The sequence below is a fragment of the Rhineura floridana genome, chromosome 6 (genome assembly GCF_030035675.1).
Source record: "Rhineura floridana isolate rRhiFlo1 chromosome 6, rRhiFlo1.hap2, whole genome shotgun sequence".
Taxonomy (NCBI): domain Eukaryota; kingdom Metazoa; phylum Chordata; class Lepidosauria; order Squamata; family Rhineuridae; genus Rhineura; species Rhineura floridana.
Window position 1 is genome coordinate 127,433,740 of NC_084485.1, and position 16,855 is coordinate 127,450,594.

Here is a 16,855-nt window from a genome sequence, read left to right on the forward strand (position 1 = left end):
TAGGGCCCCGCTTATACGGCGGGTTAGGGACCAGGCCCCCGCCGTAAAGCAGAAATTGCCGTAAAGTGGAACCCATTGACTATAATGGGCCGCGTTGCGCAAAAATGTCGCAAAATGCCGTAAAATCAGCTTTAAAACGGAATTTCCCTGAATTGAAAGCCGCCGCATCAGCGGAACGCCGCAAAACGGAACGCCGGTAAGCGGGGCCCTACTGTATTCAGCTTGGAATCAACAACAATTGCAAGATGTAGCATGTAGTATTGCTGAGCCAAGTATCCCCCATCTTATAACTGTGCACATGGTTTCTTTTTCCCAGGTGCAGAAGTTTGCACTTATCCCTGTTAAATTTCATTCTGTTGTTTTCAGCTCAATGCTCCAGCCTATCCAAGATCACTTTCAATTTTGTTTCTGTCTTTGAAGGTATTAGCTATCTGTCCCAATTTTGTATCATCTGCAAATTTGATAAGCATTCCCTGCACTTCCTCATCCAAGCCATTAATAAAAATGTTGAAGAGCACTGGGCCCAGGTCTGAGCCCTGCGGTACCCCGCTTGTTACCTCTCCCCAGTTTCAGAAGGAACCATTAATAAGCACTCTTTGAGTACAATTCTGTAGCCAACTGTGAATCTACCTCATAGTTGTTCCATCCAGCCCACATTTAGCTAGCTTGCCAATCAGAATATCATTGCTGAAGTCAAGATATATCATGTCCACAGCATTTCTAGTCTATCAAAGAGGTTACCCAATCAAAAAATGTGATAAAATTAGTCTGGCAGGATTTGTTCTTAACAAATAAATCCATGCTGGCTAATCACTGCATTATTTTCAAGGTGCCTGCTCCTACATCAACATTGCTGGTCACTAAGTGTCCCATTGATCATATTCACTCAAACACTGCACTCAAGGAGCTAGGAGGCTGCACTTTTTCTCCCTGTGCACACTTGCTCATTTACAGTAAGCCACAGTTTGGCTCAGTGTTACATGCAAACCAGGCCACATACTAATCACCCTGTTTCCCCCAAGCTGAATCCCCCCCATAGCTGCTGTTTGCCCCAAGGGGAAAAGTAACAGTAAAATAAAGGGTTGAATTCTGCTCTTTCTTCATCGTTTCTTAATCAGGATTGGCCTCCCTGCTATTTAGTAAATAAAAATAACCATGCAACGGCCATATCACATGATTAATGTGTTTGTGTAAATGTAGACATGCCTAATGTCAAATCTAGTTTGGCTCCTAGAACTATAGCTTATGCAGAATGACATGAACCAGTAATATTACACAAACAAGTAATAAGCTACACCAGTGGTTCCCAAACCTTCCCCACCCCCACAAACCACTTGAAAATGTTGCCATGTTTTTGATTGAAATTGCTTTTTGTAATTTTGTTTAGTATTTTTTTCTTGTTAAATTATTTTGTTTAATAATGATTTTAATAATAATTGTTCTGCCTGTTGTAGCAATTGTAATACGCTATGGTAGATACTGGATGATTTTTAATTGTATTTATATTGCTTCTTTTATTTCTTATATTATATTGCATTACAATTTGCATTCCATAGAATTCAAATTGTAATAGCATAAAATAAAAGAAATAAAAGAAGCAATAAAACTGCAATTAAAATCAATATGAATATTTAATGCAGACATGCCACGGACCACCTGAATGAAACTCACGGGCCACAGTTTGGGAACCCCTGAACTATACAAAAACAATATATTTTAAGCAATGTAATCGCCAACATGAAAAATGTCACAACGACTTCTTGCATATGTGGCATGCTAGTCTTACTTATCAGACAGCTCTACAAAGTTTTACAGCCCTGTTTCTTGCTAATTTTTCTTTTCATGTAACTTTACCATGCCAATGTAAAGTGTATAATCTACTAGAAACATATCACATTTATTTCAGTGTAGCTATATATAACCTTTACAAGAACATTAAAAAGCACATTAAAGAACCTACCTTGCTGTGTCTTTTTCTGCAGTTCTATGAGTTTCTGCTCCAAAGTCATTTCCAAGTGGCCCAATTGCATTGCTTTAGTGTGACCATCTCGTCTTAAGTGAACTAACTCTTTCTCCATGTCTATTAGCTCATCTTTACATTGGTCCATCTCTATTTTAATCTGCCTAAACAACAGAATTAGCAAATCTCATATGTAACTGAAATAATAGCATTCTTAACACTATTTCTGAGCACAGTATAGATCTATAGCACATTCCATTTGATCTTGAGTAATTAAGAAGCTGGAACTATTTATTTGTCTCGAAGTATGAAGAATCTGCACAAGCAAAATAGCTTAAGCCAGCCTTCCTCAACCTATTGCCCTCCAGATGTGCAGGCTGATGCTGATGGGAATTGTAGTCCAAAACATCTGGAGGGCAACAAGTTGAGGAAGGGTGGCCTAAGCTATCCAGGCATTTAATGCTTAAATTAACTTGCTTAAAAATTCTGCTCCGAAACATCTTCCTTCAAAAGATACTACAAGAAAAGAATCAAGGTTTTAAACTTAAAAAGTAATCTTAAATACAGGATGTAGATTTAAAAGGCTACTTTCATAGAAAAGTATTCTGAACATACCTGATCGTGCATGTAAGTTCTGTTACTTTTTGTCTTTTCAAATCAGTTTCTTCAGAGGCTAAATGGAGTTTCTCATTTGCTTTTCTCAACTCTTCCTCCAAAATTTCCTTCTGTTTTTGAAGTTCTTGCTCTAGTTTTAATACCTGTTTTAAAAAGGAACAGATTTAATATGCTGTGCAACCTAATCCCATGAATGGTTACTCAAACTAAATCTGAACATGAAACAGGTTATTGGTATGAAAATAAACTTTACGAAACTTCATAAATGAAGAAAAATTGTACAATTTGTATAATCCTGTGCATGCAAGTTTTGCATATCTGACTTTCCATGCCTTTTTGGACCACAACCAATGGTGAAGATCCATACAAAACTAGTTCTGTATGGCCAATGGAGCTTTAGGGTTGTGTTCCTCAAACAGTAGCCCCTCATACCTCATAGCAAACTACTTTTGAAAGTGAAGGCACATATTACAATGTACTTTTGTTTCCCAAACATACTTGGTAAATGAAAGAGTATCAAATAATAACATGAACCATAGAAATCCTTTACAGACAATTTTAACATTTATCATAAGGGTGTACCTGTTTTTGGAGTTTAGTTTGGTTGTCTTCTAATTCCCCATTCCTAATGGTTTCTTGATGTAACATTTGTTGCTGCTGCTGTAGCGTTTGCTGTAGAATGAGGTTTTGTTCACTAGTTGATTGAAGATTGTCATTTTGTAGCTTTATTTCTTTTTGCAATCGCTGCACCTAGAAACCCATCAATATGATGAGGTAGTAACAATTTGATATACATTCTCAGCTTGCTCTCATTTCATCATCATTAGGAGAGCAATCTTACATATATAAGCTACTACTAAATTGTGGCTCTCATCACAAAACTCCATTATAATTTGAAATCAAATTTACACAGCAAGGTCTATAGTTGAAAATATGCTTCAGCTTGAAATAACAAGCAACCCCAGAAAAGAGTTATAGAAACTTAGGATGGGTTCTGATTTTCAGTATATCTGCATACTACTGATACACTTTATACTCTTAGCCCCATTTAATATGAGTAATACCTTTGAAGATAGTTCGGAAACTGCAGTTGGTGCAGAATTGCTCACCAGGGCAAGGTGGTCTGAGCACATAACATTAACTCTAGCACAACTACACTGGCTTCCAATTCATTTCTGGGCTTCATTTTATTTATTTATTTAATTTCTTTATTAGATTTATATCCTGCCCTTCCTCCCAGTAGTTTTGACCTATAAAGCCTTCTCTCTCTCTCTGTGTATAGTATTTTAATTGTATTTTATGTATTTTAATTTATTTTAATGTTTTTGTGATTTTACTGTTTACAATTTTATCATGTACATGTTTGATTTTATTTTTGTAAGCCGCCCTGAGTGCCCTATTATAGGGTAGAAGGGTGGGATAGAAATATTTTAAATAAATAAATAAAATATAGCTCAGGACCCCAGTACCTCAAGGACCACCTCTCCCCAAATGAACTGTCAGCTTCAGAGCTGGGGGCTGGGCAGTAACGAAGCAGCCGGCAGTTAGCTGGCAATAAATCAGTCAAGGCCAGGCAGATAACAGAGGCTGGCTGGCAGAAGAAAGGCTTGACAAACTAACCAGTAGCAGTGTCCAAGAGCGTCATCCAGGTAGGGAAGCAGAGTTCAGAAAGCCAGGGGTCCAGTCTGAAGGTCTAGAGGCTAGTAACAGCATTACACGCGAGGGGTCACAACCGACGTTGTAGTCAGCAGTCTGCTGCAGCCACGAACTGCCTTTTATAACAAACTCCCTAAGCCAGGTGCCCGTGATTAGTCTCCCAGCTGCTCAGAGCTGCTTGTTCTTAAACGACCCAACCTCTTCCTTCGTTGCTCTGCTACTCGCTGGCGTCTCCTTTCTGCAGGGGGGGAGGGGAGCCTCCTGTTCATGCCCAGAATCTGATTGAGGGGCTTCAGCCAGGTCCTAGACATTCTCCAGCTGGGGAAGAGCCAGAGTTGTGTCCTCAGGGGTTCTACTAGTTCCTTCTCCTGGGTCTGCCAACTCTGCCTCTTCCTCCTCCTCCAAGTCCTCTGAAGGGGCCACGACATGAACCAACCCAGACCCTGCATTCAGCATCTGACGTCCTTCTTTGTGTACTCCCTCCAAGAGAGGTACGCAGGGTAGCAACACGAGAAAGGGCCTTCTCAGTGGTGCCTCCCCGCTTATGGAACTCCCTCCCCAGAGAGGCACACCAGGCACCATCATCTACTTTAGGCACCAAGCAAAAGCATTCCTCCCAGGCATTTGGCTCTTAATTTTTGAATGGTTTTTGGAGGGCTTTTGACTTTGTAGCCTCTTTTGGGGGTGGATTGTGCCACCATCTTATCCATTTATTGTGTTTTTTAAAACGTTTTATTTGTATTAGTTTTTTATATTTTAATCTTTTTTGTATGCTGCTTTGGGTTCATTTTTTATGAAGAAAAGTGACTAATAACTTTAATAAGATAAATTAAAATAAATAAAATTAAATATTTTAATGCTGCTGTATTAATACAACAGAGTTTGTTCTTTCCTTACAGTTTCTTCTAGTAAAATATTTATCACAATTAAGCTAATTGTCCCCATGACAACTAAAGCTTTTCTGAAAACAGATTCAAACACTACTACATGGAGATACTATTATTATGGGCAACTACATGTATGCCACCTTGGGCCGAATATAAATGTAAGAAAATGAATAAATGAAATTATTATATTATTACTTCAGTTTATTAGACACCTACTACTAAAATAGTCTCAAGGTGACTTTCAGTATAAAAACCATATATAATACACATGAATTAAACAGGACTATTATAATATATAATTTGAAGAAGCAAAATAACCCATCTTCACTGCAAAACGTTAAATGAGTAAGAACTAGCTGAAAAAAATAAACCAGTTAAAAACGCCCAGAAGAACACAAAGTTGTTAACAATCAAATGCTTGGAAGAAGAGGAAACAATACCTGTGTGCATGACCACAATGGACCTCAAGTTTCCAGAACTAATGAAGGGTGGGAAAGTACTAAGAGGAGGGGACAACACCACGCAGCACAAATACACCCCAGCAAGTCCCACCCACTAATGTGGATGGGAAACACAATGATAGATTTCAGAGGCATAAATTGAAAGAGCTCATGTTTGGATGACTGTGCATAAATGCACACACAGAAAAATTGACACACACACAAATTAATGCCCTAGTGTGAACTAATGTCCAAAAATGCTTGAAATATGTTTACCTCGTCATTCTTCTTCTTCAGCTGCTTTTCAAACAACATTTTATCTTCTTCTAGACGACTTAAATATAATGCTAGATCTTCCTTACAGTTATGTAGTGCTGTCTGTAGTTGTTTGACCTATTTAGAATGAAAGACAGATAAAAATGGGAAAAGACTAGCTCTTCTCAAACACCTTCAAAATCTGAAATTTCAATAAAATATAACAAAATATGCTATTTGAATTATGGGTACAAAGTCAATGTAATTTTAGTTTACATCTTGGAAAACATATGTCAGTACTTTACAAGAACAATATTTATGAATTTATGTGTATAACACAACATTTAAAAACATAAGCAAGTTTTTATATGTTTGCTCTCTACAACTATTTATCACATATTAAAGTTGTATGTCAGGGCAGAGAACCTTTTCGGCTCCATGGCCAGATGCTTATCAGAATTGGCTTGCAGGCCAGATTTGACAGGTGTTCCCTACTGGGAACAGGCATGTGCAGTCAACAGGATTTACTCCCCCATTCATCAGCTGACGAGTGGTGGGCTGGATCCTGCTGCTTTGGCTATGCACCCCTGTTCCCTACTGGGAACAGGTGCACACAGCCAACACAGGATTTAACCCCCTCCAATCCATCAGAGGATGTCACCAGTGACATCAGTTTATGGGTGGGTGGGTGTGGCTTGGGGAAACTGGCCTCATGGACCAACTTGGACCCCCTGGTAGGCCACGATTGGCCTGTGGCCCAGATAATCCCCACCTCTGTTGTTGTTCAGGAATAGTGATGTTAATGGATTATTTAGATTCAATCCATTATTTTTAAAATCTGTAATTTGCGTCTGAGATAGCGATTCTTTCCGTTGTAGATCATCTGTACCTCTAATAGTTATGCAGCAGAAGGAATTTAATTAAGAATAGCTTTTCACATAACAATACTTCAGAGACTCAAAACATCCCTGGTATAATTACTTCATCAGTGCAACTAATTAAAAGGAACAAGAGCCCTAATATTGACATTCTTGCCATCAGTAGGTTATATAGACAGAACATTATAGAATGCCTCATTCTCTGAATAAATTACTGGGATGGGGGAAGGTCAGCCTTCATTTTAAAGTATCATTTGATTATGTCTGGAATTCTCTTTGTGATCACGTAAATGGAGCTACCTATGTCTCCTCTTTCAAATCCATGCTAAAGGATCTACCTTTCCCAAGGAGCCTATTGTTTAATTCTTTAGTCCTCATCACCCAGTGAAATGAGTGTACATGTAACCACATTTCATTCACAGAATCATAGAATAGATTTGGAAGGGGCCTATAAGGCCACTGAGTCCAACCTCTACTCAATGCAGGAATCCAGCTTAAAGCATACTTGACAGGTGGATGTCCACCTGCCTCTTGAATGCTTCCAGTGTTGGAGAGCTCACTGACTCCCTAGGTAACTGGTTCCATTGCCATACTGCTCTAACAATAGGAAGCTTTTCATTCCTAGTTATCCTTGCCTCTCCCTTTACTCGCATCCCTCACTTTCTTTGGTTATCTACCTGACTCATAATCTAGATTGTAATCTTTTCAAGGCAGAGACTTCCCTTTGATGATTGTTAATCTGTAAAGTGCCTTGTTCAGAGATCATGATATATAACTAATAGTGGTAATTGCTAGCATATATGGTATAATCATTTAATAAACCACACAATAGATATAAGGAAAAACAGAACCATGAAGGGTTTTTTTTTTACAAACTTAAATAGCTTGAACATTACTTTGGTGCCTAAAGAAAAATAATTTCACTCCTAATTTCTTCTCTATGAAAATGAAAAAAAGCAGAATGAGTAATGGCAAGGAGAACCTTCAGCGTAAATGATGCAATGTTTTGGTCAAAAAGCACAGAAATCAACAGAAAGTTACAGCAAGTCATGAGAAGCCCTAAGAAAATGTACATACCTTGATTGTTTCCTCAGTAAGTTGGCACTGTAATATCCTTAAAGCCTCATCCTTCTTGGTTTTCTGCTTTTCCATTTCCTGTTTGCATCCAAAATCAACAGAAGAAAATATTTGATGTTAGAACTTGGTTTTATAGTTCACTTCTTAAAACCACTAGTCCACCAAGAAAAATCAACTCAGTCTTTTCATGCACTCTTCTGCCAAAGCTGACTGTTTTTCTATAGAAGACTACCCTATAGGTAAGCTGCTGTAATGTTCCTGACCTTAATATCATTTTAAAAACACCTCTCCCACTTTGCACAATCAAATTATTGGTTTTTCCAGGGCTTTTGTCTTTCTGTTTTCAAACTTTCAATCTATCAAGGTTTTCATTGACTTTCTATTTTATGATCCTATTTTCTATGGGTTGTACCCAACCAAGTCCTACTCAAAGGAGACCCACTGAAATTCGTGAAGCTAAGTTAGTCATGTTCATTATTTTCAGTGGGTTTACTCCAAGTAGAACTAACATTGGACACAACCCTATGTTTTTCTGATCACCAACAGAACCCAGGTCCTGAACCAAACCAAGCAGTTCTCAGTTACTCTACTTGTATATGGGAGCCTCCAAGAGCTTATCAAATATTAGGGATCCAAAGAGCAGCTCAGGCTTTGGTCAATCTGTAAAATGTTGCTTGTTTGGCTGGAATGCCTCAAACCTCTTGATGACAGTGGTGGTAGTGGGGTGGAAAGTAGTGAGAAACAATGTCTCCAGCCACCTTACAGTCTAACAAAGATCTATGTGGTTTACACTTGATATGAATCCATACTTAGCTGATGTCTACCCATTCTGACTTTAAGTGGCTCTCCAGGGTCTTTCCCAGTTCAGCTATCTGGGAATCTTGTAGTTAACCAGGCATGTGTGTGTGAGCCAAGGGTTGACTCTGGGCCTTTATGGGTGCAAAGCCTATTCTCTACAACTGAATGATAAAAAACAAGTACCACCTCCCACAAGAAATTTTGAGACACTGTTGCTGCAAGGCATGCACTGGTCTTCCAGCAGCACTTTCTCAAGCAATAAAACAGAGTCCTGGGAACAACCATATAAAAAACCAGACATTTTGCAAGCAGCCTTGCTGGAAAAAAATTCTACCTCTTTGCTTTCTATTAGCAGTCGATCCAGTGATTCAAGCTGACGATGTTTACATAAAATATCTTGCTGTAAAACTGACATTGTGTTCTCTTGCTCCAGGAATTGCTGATTTGTAGTTTCTAGTCGAGACTGAAGCTATTAAAAAAAGAATTCTTTATTGTCCTATAAAATATCTTGCAAATATTTGCAACATATATACTAATTTAGGGAAAGAGAGCTGAAGCATGGCTGGGATTCTTCTTAGAACTGGAGGAGAGGTTACTGTGATGTTCCTGTATTAATGTATATATGGTAAGTGCTGTTTGTACAGAAGATACATGGTAAGTGGAATGAAAGAGGGGGGGGAGTAAATGAGCAGTAGAATGCTGGATGATTGGCTGAGTGTTTGGATGGCTGAGAGTATAAATGGAAGGATGACAGTTGAATCTGTGTGGACGTGAGTGGGTTGTTTTGGTGGAGTTGGGAGGTGGGTGTGAGTTGGTGTATGTCAGGAGAGTGTGGAGAAGGAGGGAGGTAGAGTTCGGATTAGTAATAAGTCAAATAAGTCACAGTAATAGATGAAACCATAAGCTTGTAGATCATTATCAAAGTTATCTTGTTATTAATGTCATTTAATAAAAACTATATTTGGTTTACCGAAGGCCTGATCCTTGGCTGGGGTTTCAGAGACCAGAAGGGAGGGTAAGGTAATGACCAAGGCTGAAGGGAAACAGTAACAAATGGTGGCAGCGGTGAAGAGGAGATTATAACATTCATAAGTATCTAGAGCAACCCTGAATTATGAGTTATCTGCAGTGATACAAGGGGGTTGGGAACAGCACAGGCACGCAGTCACGAATGTAACCGGATAGAGAGACTCAGGCAAGGTCTCTGGGAACATTGGTTGTAGAATGTGACTGGTGGATCTAGCAGGGGGATCTATTGAGATCTGTGCTAGAGCGAAGAGAGAAAACATAAAAAAAGACAGTCCGGACTGGTGGAGTCCCTGGTGGTGCCTAGTGAAAGGCAGTAGCCACGAGCAGGTAGGAACCTGACAGGAAGAGCCAGGGAAGGGCGTCACAGTTACATCTCCATCAATGGGACTAGGATGAGCCTTTGTGAACATTTTTGGGAAGGCTTTCCCATCACCCAACTCACCTCTTCCCCGTTCATCCCCACCTCTTGCTGCTGCAGAACTATTTTCCTGATAGGAAAGAACACCGTGACAAAATCCTCACTATCTCTCATGATATCTTAAAATTGGGACAGACAGTCATGGATATCCAAGCAGTGTTCTTCCTGGCACAAAGAAATACGGGCCATGAAAAGCAGCACTGAGGTGCTCTTTTCCTATATTGGAACAAGAACTGGAAATATCACCTCCACTACGTACCCTGGCTTTGGAGTTTGAAGAGACATGCAGTATTACAAATGAGTGGGCAGGGGTGGGTGGGAGGAGATGGGGCAGGAGTGAGCAGAAGTCATTGCTTGGAGACAGTTACTGTTCATCCCAGACAAGAGCCTAATTGCCTATCTATGGAAGAACTACCCTCCTTCTCATGCAAATCCTGGGGACAATATTCTCGTAAACGTAAGTTATTTTGGGGTGAAAAATAGTTTCAGAGTCTTAGTATAAATGTCCTATTCACCTGGAAGGCCTTTTTGTGGAGAATTTAATTCCCAGGAAGAAAGAGCAGTCTATTGTTCTGAAAATGCTCTTTAGCTTTACGTTCCCTGTTGCTCTCAAATATGGGGTGGCACAAAGCTTAGCAGCCAAACACAGAATGTAGCTCATATAGCTAAGCATAAAGGCTGCATTCCAACACAGAGAGCTTAAGTGCACCTAAGATGTGCACAGGATTGGAGCTCTGACAAATGGATACTATTTATTTATTTATTGTATTTGTATACCGCCCCATAGCCGAAGCTCTGTGTGGTTTACAGCAACTAAAAGCATCAAAAACAAACATACAAATTTAAAACACATCTTTTAAAAACAATTTAAAACACAATTTAAAAAATTTTAAACAATTAAAAAACACATGCTAAAATGCCTGGGAGAAGAGGAAAGTCTTGACCTGGCGCCGAAAAGATAAGTGATGGCGCCAGGCGCACCTCGTCAGAACAATCATTCCATAATTTGGGGGCCACCACTGAGAAGGCCCTCTCCCTTGTTGCCACCCTCCCAGCTTCCCTTGGAGTAGGCAACCGAAGGAGGGCCTTAGATGTTGAGCATAGTGTACGGGTGGGTTCGTATCAGGAGAGGCGTTCCATCAGGTATTGTGGCCCCACGCCGTGTAAGGCTTTATAGGTTAAAACCAGCACCTTGAATCGAGCTCGGAAACATACAGGCAGCCAATGCAAGCGGGCCAGAATCAGTTTTATATGTTTGGACCATCTGGTCCGTTACCAATCTGGCCACTGCATTTTGCACAAGCTGCAGTTTCCAAACCGTCTTCAAAGGCAGCCCCACATAGAGTGCATTGCAGTAATCTAACTTGGAGATTACTAGAGCATGGACAACTGAAGCCAGGTTATCCCTGTCCAGATAGGGGTGCAGCTGGGCCACCAACCGAAGTTGGTAGAAGGCACTCCGTGCCACTGAGGCTACCTGAGCCTCAAGTGACAGAGATGGTTCTAGGAGAACCCCCAAGCTGCAAACCTGCTCCTTCAGGGGGAGTGCAACCCCATCCAGGACAGGTCGGACATCTGCCATCTGGTCAGAAGAACCACCCACTAGCAGCATCTCAGTCTTGTCTGGATTGAGCCTCAGTTTATTAGCCCTCATCCAGTCCATTGTCGCAGCCAGGCACCGGTTCAGCACATTGACAGCCTCACCTGAAGAAGATGAAAAGGAGAAATAGAGCTGCGTGTCATCAGCATACTGATGGCAACGCACTCCAAAGCTCCGGATGACCGAACCCAATGGTTTCATGTAGATGTTGAACAGCATGGGGGACAGAACTGACCCCGTGGAACCCCATACTGGAGAGTCCAGGGTGCCAAGCAATGTTCCCCAAGCACCACCTTCTGGAGCCGACCTACCAAGAAGGAGTGGAACTATCGCCATGCAGTCCCTCCCACTCCCAACTCAGCCAGTCTTCCCAGAAGGATACCATGGTCGATGGTATCAAAAGCCGCTGAGAGATCAAGAAGAACCAACAGAGTCACACTTCCCGTCTCTCTCCCTACAGAGGTCATCATACAGGGCGACCAAGGCTGTTTCCGTGCCAAAACCAGGCCTGAAACACGACTGAAATGGATCCAGATAATCGGTCTCATCCGAGAGTGTCTGGAGCTGGCCTGCAACCACTCGTTCAAGGACCTTGCCCTGGAATGGAACATTTGCTACCGGCCTATAGTTATTAAGATTTTCTGGGTCCAGGGAGGGTCTCTTCAGGAGTGGTCTCACTACTGCCTCTTTCAGGCAGCCAGGGACCACCCCCTCTTGCAAAGAGGCAATCACTTCCCTGGCCCAGACAGCTGTTCCATCCCTGCTAGCTCTTATTACCCAAGAAGGGCAAGGATCCAGCACAGAAGTGGTTGCACGAACCTGTCCAAGCACCTTGTCAATGTTCTCAAGCTGTACCAACTGAAACTCATCCAAGAAATCGGGACAAGGCTGTGCTCTGGATACCTCGCTTGATTCACCTGCTATAACACTGGAGTCTAAGTCCTGGCGGATGCTAAAGATTTTATCCTGGAAGTGTCTAGCAAATTCATTACAGCGGGCCTCAGATGGTTCTACCATGTCCCTGGGGCCAGCATGCAATAGCCCTCTGACAATTCTGAAGAGCTCTGCTGGGTGGCAGAGTGATGATTTGATAGTGGCAGCAAAATATTGGTTTTTTGCTTCCCTCACTGCCCCTAAATACAGCTTACCATAGGCACTTACCAGTGTGTAACTGCATCCACCAGGAGTTCGTCTCCATCTGCACTCAAGCAGTCTCCTATATTGTTTCATTCCTCTCAGCTCTGGGGTATACCATGGAGCCGTACGAGCTCTACACAGGAGAGGGCGTTCAGGAGCAATCATGTCAACCGCCTGGGTTATTTCTGTATTCCATAGTTCAACCAGGGTTTCAACAGGAGCGCCAGCCCTATGGGGCGGAAAACTCCCCAGAGCCCTTTGGAAACCATCCGGATCCATTAGCCTCTGGGGGCGGAACAACTTAATAGGTCCCCCACCCTTGCAGAGGGGAAAAGCTGCTGTAAGTCTAAACTTCAGCAAGCAGTGATCTGTCCATGACAGAGGGACTGATGCAAGGCCCCCCACATTCAGATCACCAACTCCATGTCCAGTTGCAAAAACCAAATCTAGAGTATGCCCTACTACATGTGTTGCGCCAATGGCATATTGGGACAGTCCCATGGTTGTCATGGAGACCATGAAATCCTGAGCCGCCCCAGATAAGGTGGCCTCGGCATGGATGTTGACATCCCCCAGAACCAACAGTCTGGGGGATCTTAACAGTACACCCAAGACCACCTCCGTCAGCAAAGCTAGGGAGTCTGTTGGGCAGCGGGGTGGGCGGTACACCAACAGAATCCCCAGTCTGTCCTGCTGACCCAACATAAGGTGCAAACACTCCAGACCAGTAGTCACATGAACAGGGTGCTTGCAGAGGGAGATGGGGCTCCTATAGACCACAGCAACCCCCCCTCCCCGGCCCTCAGGTCTACCCTGATGCTGAACCAGGTACTCTGGTGGGCATAGCTGGGAGAGGCTCTGCTCACTCACCCAGGTCTCGGTTATACATGCCAGGTCGGCTGCCTCATCCACTATTAAATCGTGAATGAGGGAGAACTTATTATGCACTGATCTGGCATTTAGGAGCAGCATCCGGAGGCCTGAGAGCTAGGGCAACCAACAAACCTGCGGGTGTGGGGAGGACTGGAACAAGGCACAGTCGTTAAGTGCCTGGGCCGCGTTCCCCTTACCTGGCAAGTCCTCCTCACAACACCATATCTCCCTTTACCCGTCACTACACCAACTGGGGCCCCCTCAGGTCTCCCCACTTGGCTCTGAGTCCTCTCTCCCAGGCACGTGACTCAAGACCCACTAAAAGGCAGACAAAGCAGGAGGCACCTCAGCCAGCCAGTTTATGTATCCTCTCCAAAGAAGGGACAGGTGGAAGGAATCAGCAACAGCTGGCTGAGTACTTGGGGCCTCGTCCTGAAAGGTGTGACACCTACCAAGCAGAAGTCCAACAGGGAGAGAGTGGTGGATTCTTATTGGTTTTTGAAATTAAACTGCACCTGTAAATTAACCTGATAAAGAGAAAGTGGACAGTTTCTAAAGAATAAGGTATCTTTTTCAGAGTGCCCAGCCACAATGGGCACAACACTGCACTATCAGTGAACAATATTAAAGAGCACTGAAAAAGAACTAGAATCATAAGAGTTGGAAGGGACTTTGGAGGTAGGCTGCCCATTTGCTACCAGGCCAAGTTCAAGGTTCTAGTTTTGGTGTACAAAACCCTATACAGCTCGGGACCAGGATACCTGAAAGACTGTCTTATCCCTTATATACCCAGCCGATCACTGCGCTCTGCAGGTGAGGGCCTCCTGCAGATACCATCTTATCAGGAGGTTTGTTCTGCACAATATAGAAAACGGACCTTTAGTGTGGCGACACCTACACTGTGGAACTCCCTCCCCTTAATTATCAGGCAGGCGCCATCTCTGCTGTCTTTTTGGTGGCTTTTGAAGACTTTCCTCTTCCAACAAGCCTTTTAAGTTGAGACCTATCCCAGTCTGCGTCTGTGTTAGAATTGCTTTTAATATGTCTTTTAATATCTTTAACCCTTTTTCTAAAAAAGATGTTTTTAAAGTTTTTTTAAAATGTTTTTTAACGTTGTTTTGTTTTAATCGTATTTTAAGGTCTTTTTATGATGTTTTAAAGTGTTTTTAATGTTTCTGTTTGCCTCCCTGGGCTCCTGCTGGAAAGAAGGGCGGGGTAGAGATAAAAAAATAAAAATAATAATCTAGTCCAACTTCCTGTTCAGTGCAGGATCTGCAATGCAGGATTTAACTACAGCATGCCTGACAGATGGTTGTCTAGTAGCCTCTGCTTAAATACCTCCAGTGGAAGAGAGCCAACCATTTCCCAAGACAGTCTGTTCCATTGTCAAACAACTCTTACAGTTAGGAAGTTTTTCCTAATGTTTAGCTGAAATCTGCTTCCCTGCCATTTCCACCCATTAGTTCTGCCCATTTGAGCAGCAGAGGACAAGTTTGCTTTATCTTCAGACAGCTCTTCAGATATTTAAAGATGGCTATCATGTATCCCCTTAATCTTCTCTTATCCAGGTAAAACAAGCCCAACTCTCAACCATTCCTCATAGGATTTTGTTTGCAGATCCCTTACCATCTGGGTAACCTTCTTCTAAACATTGCTCCATTTAGTCAATATCTTTCTTAAAACATGGCACCCAGAACTGAACACAGTACTCCAGATGCTGTCTGAATAGCACAGAACAGAGGGAAAGTATAGCCCTCTTCGGAAAGTGTGTTATGTTAACATGCATGGGGACAAGTGCACTTGCTTTGTCTCTTTCTAGTTGCCTTCCAACTTGTGGAAGGTAACTTTTTGAAGCCACCTGTAATCTTGGTGGTTCTCCACATTTTTAAGAACCCTGGAAAATTAAAATCCTGGGGAAAAGTTTTGTTACAGACCTAACAAATTTATTATGGCATTAGCTTTTATGGACTAGAATCCACATCATCAGCAATTGCAAATTTATACAAATTGGGGTAAGGGAATTATTATCACCTTGGCCTGGCAACAACACTGTTATCTCTTCATCCAGGCATTTTAGCATGTCTTTTTAAATTGTTTTTTTAAGTGTTTTTAAATTTGTGTATTTGTATATTTGTTTTTAATGTTTTTAATTATTGTAAACCACCCAGAGAGCTTCGGCTATGGGGCGGTATACAAATGTAATACTACTACTACTAAAAGACTGGAAACATCCTTTTTTCCTTCACATCCAACAATTCTGTTAGTCTAGGTCTTTTTTAGTACCAAAACCAAATGCTGTAGCCCGTATGTGTAAATCAATTGGAGGGTATCACCTTCAAATACAATGGCTTGAAGGCTGCAAATCATTTGTGGGAAACAGCTCTCCACATTATTCTATCAGTCTGAATGCAAGCACATTCATTCCTTTATATCTGCAATAATACGGTGAAAAATAGAGCCATGTAAGGAGTTGAATTCCAGAAACAGCTTGCCACTTGAAGCAACTTCCACCCACTTACATTTCAAGTGGCCCCTTACATGTGGCTGCTTATATGTGTGCATGAAGCCCAAAAGCAGCGTGGCAGAGATACTGACCCTTTTGTAAAGAAAGCACCAAAATATTTAGGATTTGAAGAAAATTATACGTGAGATAGTCCTGAGAAAAAATAATTAACATTATACAAATCAGAAACTTACTAATTCAATCTGGTTTTCCATCTCTTTGTGTTGCTCAAGATGAATTATCTTTGTTTTTTCTAGCATTACAGATAAGTGCCCGTATTCCTCATTGAAGCTTCTTTCCAAGGTGTGAAGCCGAGCATTCACTTCCTATAAAAAACAGTCTAATTCTTGATCTCTATAAATTTGGTGGGAAAGTTATATGGATCTTTCAATGCCACATTATCTCATTTTACAAACCACAGTGCAGCTAGAAAAATGTCACATTGTACTAAACCCCGTTTGCAAGAACTGACAGAAAAATAATTTACATTTTTAAAATTACATTAAAGGTACTCTCTAACATACTAATGCTTGTTGGCATACTCAGTATAACACTGCATATGTGAGTACATCTCCCTCTGCCCCCCAAAAGCTGTGAATAGGTCGCAGGGGACTTACCACTAATTCCTGTTCCAGCTCAATATTTTTTGTGGCCGCAGTTGTATAAGCAACTGTCTTTTCTTCCAACTGTTTTTCAAGGGCTGAGATCTGAGAGGATTTCCTTGCTGTC

General features: G+C 41.7%; 1 protein-coding gene across 8 annotated transcripts in view; it reads right to left on the reverse strand.

Moving 5' to 3' along the window:
• The window catches only part of CCDC18 (coiled-coil domain containing 18), a 51,020-nt gene that overhangs the window by 14,050 nt on the left and 20,115 nt on the right, over positions 1–16,855 (reverse strand). For all 8 annotated transcript variants that reach the window (XM_061633771.1, XM_061633769.1, XM_061633770.1 and 5 more), the window contains 8 exons: positions 16,744–16,854; positions 16,321–16,452; positions 8,901–9,035; positions 7,769–7,846; positions 5,835–5,951; positions 3,158–3,325; positions 2,576–2,718; positions 1,961–2,124 (listed from right to left, as the gene is read on the reverse strand). In XM_061633771.1, the coding sequence (XP_061489755.1) occupies positions 1,961–2,124; positions 2,576–2,718; positions 3,158–3,325; positions 5,835–5,951; positions 7,769–7,846; positions 8,901–9,035; positions 16,321–16,452; positions 16,744–16,854 (1,048 nt within the window). The remainder of the gene's footprint in view (positions 1–1,960; positions 2,125–2,575; positions 2,719–3,157; positions 3,326–5,834; positions 5,952–7,768; positions 7,847–8,900; positions 9,036–16,320; positions 16,453–16,743; position 16,855) is intronic.